Below are 7,009 nucleotides of genomic sequence, written 5' to 3' on the forward strand. Positions count from 1 at the left end.
GGTGCTAGTGCACCGTTGATCGAGATTCGTGCACCGGAGCCTCACTACCCCGTGGATGATGTAAAGGAGATGAAAGAATGTGATCTGCATTATCCCGTGGGGAACGTTTCCACGAAGGTAGCTAGCGGCAGTGCTTTACCCTGTACACCTGGAGCACTCCACCACAACAACCCCATTGCATATGGCTATGCTCGTGTCACGGTGGAAGACATAGTCCAAGGGTTTGAGGACCTGGAGATTGACAAACCTACACCCGAAGGGGAGAGAAGACTTGGAGATGTCAAGCGCCAGATCATTCTATGGAAAAAGAAGTACATAGTGTTTCCAGGCGACGCGCCAAGGCTAGCAAGTCCACCCCCTCCGATGGTGGTGGTGGTGGCGGTGGTGGCAGTGGTGGTGGTCGTGGTGGTTCACCTACACCTCCTTCACGCCATTCGACGCCATCCCCCGATCCAAAACCTCCGGCGGGTACGACGCCCCCCAATCCTCCTCCGGCGGGTACGACGCCCCCCAATCCACCTCCGGCGAAGAAGCAGAAGCAAGCGGACAGCAAGGAAACCCGCTCTTGGACTATTAACCCGGACCCTTATGTACCTAAGACCACAAGGGTACCGGAGCCATCACTGAAGCCTCTCCTCCCAAGGCCTGGGGAACTTAGTGAAGCTGAAACCAAATTGGCCGCGTCTGCTGATTATGAGAAATGGAAGGCGGATATGAAGGCGATAAAAGAGCCTGAGCCCAAGCAAGTATTCACTGAGAAGCAAAAGAAGTGGGCTAAGGATTTTTTGACGACACCGTCCCAAGCCGAGCTGAATATGCCTGACGACTATGGACATGAACTTCGTAGGCAAGCAAAAATATTGAAGGAGGAGAAAGAAGAAAGTAAAAAAAGCGGGAAACAAGTTGACCAGCTCGGGATGCTGAAGAAACAATCGATCCCCCCGCTCATAGTGAAAGCCGGTCCGGAAGAGGACCCCGAGATCATAGCAGCTGCGGCAGCACTTGGATTGACTGTAGCGAGTGCCATGAAACAAGCGTCCGAGATGGGTTTGACTCTTCGTGCCTTCTTAGGCCTTGAGGATGCGACAGTATGTGAGATAGCATTACAATATGTGCGGAATGGGCCTCTCGTCGAGCCTGCGCGGGAGAAGAGTCTACCGCCACAAATGCGAAATCTGCTATGTTGGTACAAGCAATTCATAACATGGGCCGACAAAGAATATATTTATGCGGATGTTACAGAGGAGCATCACACCAAACGGTACTCTGTACAAGTTCATATGAGTGAATTGTTCCAGCTGTTCAATCTGCGCGACCTCGACAAATCTATGCTGATTTGCTACGTTCTGTAAGTGATTTATTTCTACCTCATCTCGTTCTTCATTGCCTGCACTATATATATAAGAAACATCCATGATGTTGGGTTCATTGACCCACATATCGTTAATGGACATGTGTTACAATATCACCCCGAAGACGTGGAGAAAGACTTGTACAAGTTTCTTAGAAAGCATCAACTCAAAAGTCATATTCTATTTCCTTACCATTTTGGGTGAGTGTTTCTTTCTTGTGCCCATTCTCTTTTGTTTACTCCATGCATGGTATGTCTAATCGATGAGTTATGCATGACTGTGCATGTAACGTGTCCGCAGGTTCCACTGGATTCTGCTAAATATTGAACTTCACACCTCTAGAGTTCTAATCATGGACTCTATGGATTCGGATCCAAAGCGTTGGGCCGACATGAGAAAAATGCTGCAAAAGTAATTATTTTCAATCATTTGAGCTCTATATCGATCGGTCTCTTTCGTTCATTTCCTAATATCAAGTAACTAATAACTCCCTTGTTCATTTAATTTTCTTTGCCCTGTAGGGTTTGGAGACGGTTCTCAGAAGAAATTATCGATGAATTCAAACATGAGCTAGATTTTAGAAGGTTAGTTAATGTGGATAAGCAGCCACCGGGGACCAATCTATGTGGATACTATGTTTGTGAGAACATCCGGAGACTAACCTCTGAGCGGAAGGCATCGGATAGCGTGCGGAAGGCGACGGATAACTTGCGGAGGAGGCTTAGTCTAGAAGCTCGCTTCCGACCAATTCAAGATGAATTAGCAGGATTTTTCTTAAGAAAAGTCATCAATCCTAAAGGAGAACACTATACCGAGGACGCAGACATTTATATGCATACCCGAGATTGAAACTTGTTCGAAGTTGTATATGGTCCTCCATCCTAATTGTGTATGGAAACTTGTTCGAAGTTGTATATGGTCACCCGAGATTGAATATATATTATATATTCCTCTTGAATTCTTCTTGTTTGAAATTTCATATGCATGTATATAGTATCGTAGAATATGTGTACTGAAACTTCATCAAAATTAAAACAAAACACGAAATAAAATATAAAAGAAATAAAACACTACAAATTAAAAAGAAACCAGGTTTAGGGGGGCTAAAACCCTAAACCTGCGGACGAGGCCTTTAGTCCCGGTTAGCCACGAGAACCGGGACTAAAGGTCCTCCGCCCCGATGGACCCCTGGCGGCCACGTGGACGGGCCTTTAGTCCCGGTCAGCCACGAGAACCGGGACTAAAGCCTTTAGTCGCGGTTCGTAAGAGGCGCGACTAAAGGGGGGGTCTTTAGTCGCGCATATTTAGTCCCGGTTGCATAGCCGAGACTAAAGGCCTTTGCGAACCGGGACTAAAGGGCTTTTTTCTACCAGTGCTAAGGCAAATCTTTATCACACACTAGGAGTATTACATAATTAGCGAGTGATGTGGCATAACAAAAGACAAATAAAGTTTAGAAGTCAACTAGTACAAAGGAATGCTAGCCACTACATAATTTTATAGGAATCCAAATTTTATATATATGTGTTGCCCCAACATCTAAGCAAGTTCATATTTGTTCGCTCTTGACGAATCAAACATATATAGTTCAAATTCATGTAGTAGTATCTCATATGTCGTCGCATTGAATTAGCCCGTAACTTAACGACACGCCTAGTATAGTACAGTACGTACTAATTTTTGGGTGCTCACATCCACATCAGTGTGGTGTCCTCTCCCCATCACCACGTCAGTTTGACTTTGTTGTATTTTATGTTCGCATGGCCACCCCAAACAAGCAAGATCACGAACACACGCGTCCTATTCTAGCTATATATGCTAGCCAGTGGTGCAATCTTTCTCTGACGATCGAGGAGCCAACACAACCCGATGTCTCACAAGAAGATGACCATGAGCTGCCTCGTCGTGCTGGCACTGCTGCTGGCGACCACCGTGGGCGCGCAGGAGTGCAGGCGGAGCGGCACGCTCCGGCCGGGCAAGGGCCACTCGTGCGAGGACTGCTGCGAGGCAGGGAAGGCGTACCCGACGTACCGGTGCTCGCCGCCGGTCGTCGCCGGCGCCACCAGGGCCATCATGACGCTCAACGACTTCGACGAGGGTGGTGACGGCGGGGACCCGTCGGCGTGCGACGAAGTCTTCCACCGCAACTCGGAGCGCGTGGTGGCGCTGTCCACGGGGTGGTACGCCGGGGGCTCCCGCTGCGGCGACCGCATACGGATCCGAGCCAACGGCAGGTCCGTGCTCGCCAAGGTCGTCGACGAGTGCGACTCCCTGAACGGGTGCGACCGCGAGCACGCCTTCCAGCCGCCATGCCGCAACAACGTCGTCGACGCGTCCCAGGCGGTGTGGGACGCGCTCGGCATCACCGGCGAGGAGGTCGGCGAGTACGGCATCACCTGGTCAGATGCATGACGCCTGTGGTGCCTTAATGTAGTGTTCTCTTGCTTATTTGAAGCTTATGTGTACGTGTGGTGGTTTTGATGTAGTGTTGAAATACTCCCTCGAATTACTTGTCACAAAAATGAATAAAAATGGATGTATCTACAACTAAAATATATCCAGATACATTCATTTCTGGGACGAGTAATTACGAACGGAGGGAGTATAATGTAGTCTCCTCCATGAATAAGTAAACTGCTCTTTTTTTCGTAACAGCAAAAGACTTCTCATCGCTAATTACCAATCACCTATTTTGTTAGGTTCGCTAAAATTGCAAACGGAGTAGTGTTGCAAGACCATCACACCAAGGGCCTTGCTGGAATCGGCAATTTTCCCTGAGTAATGCTACACGCACGAGATGGTTATTATGGATTCAACGGACTGTGCTTAGGTGGAGGTTTTTGATTGGAGATTAGGAGGGCGAGAAAATCATGGGGAGAGATATTTGTTGATTCCGTGAGATGCCTGTAACTATCCGTGCGTCTAGGATTTTCGATTTTCCCAAGAGCCTGGAGTTTTACCGAGTGCTTTTTATCAGGACGTTGGCAAACAAAAAGAATGCGAGCATCAGCCTTAAAAACGTGGCAAAAACGTAGTAGAACTCGGCAATGGAGAGGCTTTTCAGATGCGCACGAAAAAAAAGCAGCCTCCACAACATTCGAGCCCAGTGACATATGTTCTTTCAGGGAAAGCCCAGTTACAGATTATTCCGTCGTGGACCAGTCTCCACCTCCCAGCCCAGTTACAGATCCAGGGAGAAGCCCATAGAAGGGCTGAACAATGTGCTTTGCTTTCGTCTTTTGGGAGGTCTCATTTTCTGCGGGAAACCGCTAACAGAAAAAAATTCTGCGGGGAAAATAATATCTCGCCAAAATAAAAGTAGGTGAAAAGAGGATGTGGAGATGGGAGGTATCGATCCCCCTGCCTTTTAATAGCTGATTAAATGCTCTACCATTTGAGCTACATCCCCTTTGATGTCTATAAACTAATGCATGCTAATATTAATATTAATTAATTATTTTGACTAAAAATAATCAATCCCAAGTTCTATTTCCCAGGGTTATGTCACGCGTGCCCACGTGAGAAGCGCTCCTCGCAACCTCAGTTTATTTATTTTTAGAATCCGCCCTTAAGGCCTTTATTCATTTGTAGGCGTAACTGAATCAGATTGTACATCGTCAATCAGAAATACATGGGTACATCAAACTCAAACAAACACGCTTCCATATTAAGCGCCTCTCTAGCACTTGTGTGAGCGACGCCATTTGCTTCTGTACTAACATGTTGCAACTTAAACCCCTTGGAAAAAATGGAGATAGGCTTGCATCTCCCTTCGCACCCGACCATCCACTGATCAAGCATCTTCATTCATCCACTGGTTACAAACGGTCTGCCAATCCTTCTCTACCACCACATGTGTGAGACCCTTTTCGATTGCTAGGGCCATGCCATCCCTGCAGGCCAGCGTCTCAATCACCAATGGATCCGTGATAGAATCATACTTCATAATCCTTCCACAAATAACGTTTCGTTGATCGTCCCGAGCTACCACTCCAGTCCCAGCTAGACCCTGGTTCACCGAGATAGTGCCATCATAACTTTTCACTAGATCATTGATGGCGCGCGTTGCCGTGCCCGTCTAATTTTGCTCTATATTTTTTAGGGACAGGAAGTAATCTGTATATCATTGTTTGCAAAGCTTTGGAGTGGTGTTGTGCTTTCTTGCATCTCGTGCTTCTCTCCTTCATTTTACAAATCATGGTATGCAATTGAAGAGAGGAGTCCTATTGGATTGCAAGAAAGTTGTGTGTTGATCTTTTTTCTTAGGTCTGATGGACTTGTAGCTGGTTCATGTTTGGGTCTCAAGTGTATTAGTCTCTAGGATGGTTGATAGATAGTTGGATACATGTTGTGATTTATCGTGACCACTTTTGGCTCCTAGAAAGAGTTCTCTCGCAAAGGCCCCCGCCATAAAATCTCAAAAGTAGAAATATTGAGGAAAAAACAATATATTTGAGTAAATAAATAGGCACTACAAATACTTCGGAAAATTTGTACAACACATTCTCGCCCGCAAGAGAATTCTACATTTAGTCTATCACAATAATCCTACAAGCTCCAACAAAGAGGTAAGCAAAAAATGTCAAATTTAATCGTATTTGGTGTGAAATTGCTTCGCATTGAGAAATTTAAATGCCGATTGTATAGTACCTATAGTATTGGTTTCATGCAATAATACAACATTCAAACCTGAAATTTGATGTGTACCGGGAAAAAAATTGTTTGCTAAGTATTTTACCATGTGTTTTAAGATTTATAATTCGAGTTTAATTGGCTAATTACCGCACTGCCTACAAGGGCTAAGTGGCAGAGAGATTGCACTGCTCCACATTGTTGGCTTCTTCTACCAAGGTTGATCAGATCTAGGAGACATGATCAAATATGTACATATATTGCATGGATCCATGGAATCCCAATCATCAGCATTGACCATCAAGCTGTTGAACCTGAGAACAGAAAAGCAAACCATTGATGAAAATCAGCGATGTAGTATCTGATGGTCTAATCAATTATGAAGAAGCTAAGAAATGATCAGGTTACACTGACCAAAATGTTAAAGCCTGGAGAGCTGGAGAGTACAATCATCAGCGTGCTAATTTCACCGATTAGATAATAAGCTTCAGATAACAGTATATTCGGCTTCTAAACTATATGTTCACAAAGCTAAGAAATTATCGGGATACACGGATCAAAATGTTCAAGCGTGGTGAATTGGAGAGTATGTACGTATAAATTACTAATATGAGCAGTGCTTCTACTAATATAATTGTGAAGTGCACATGCTACCAAAATGTAAGTACACTGGGGAGATCATAAGTTTCAGACAAGAGTCATTTTGTCTCCAAAAGTATCTACTCGGTCGATCAAGAATCTAAGAAGTAATATAAAATGGCGTACTCACAATAATGTTTGAGTACAAAGAAGACAAGATAAGCTTCAGATAACTGCATTCTGAAGTGGTGACGCGAATGCTGATCAAGAAATGAAACGGAAAATGAACAACAAAAAGCGTAAGGCATTACCTGCTTGCTCACCTTCCCAACTGACGAATGCTTTGCCGGCGATGGGACGAATGTGCAGCGCGACCCGCATGGCGAAGTCGAGCTGGATGCCTCACTTGTGGCCTTCTTGGCCTCCTGTGGTAATCCAATCGGCAC

At 45.4% G+C, this 7,009-nt stretch overlaps 1 protein-coding gene across 1 annotated transcript; it reads left to right on the top strand.

Moving 5' to 3' along the window:
* Positions 1-3,204: 3,204 nt before the first annotated feature.
* Positions 3,205-3,927, top strand: LOC123142254 (putative ripening-related protein 1). The gene has a single exon (XM_044561243.1). The coding sequence runs from the start codon at positions 3,222-3,224 to the stop codon at positions 3,762-3,764; it is 543 nt and encodes a 180-aa protein (XP_044417178.1). The 5' UTR covers positions 3,205-3,221; the 3' UTR covers positions 3,765-3,927.
* The last annotated feature ends 3,082 nt before the right edge of the window (positions 3,928-7,009 follow it).

This window comes from Triticum aestivum, chromosome 6D (assembly GCF_018294505.1).
Source record: "Triticum aestivum cultivar Chinese Spring chromosome 6D, IWGSC CS RefSeq v2.1, whole genome shotgun sequence".
Taxonomy (NCBI): domain Eukaryota; kingdom Viridiplantae; phylum Streptophyta; class Magnoliopsida; order Poales; family Poaceae; genus Triticum; species Triticum aestivum.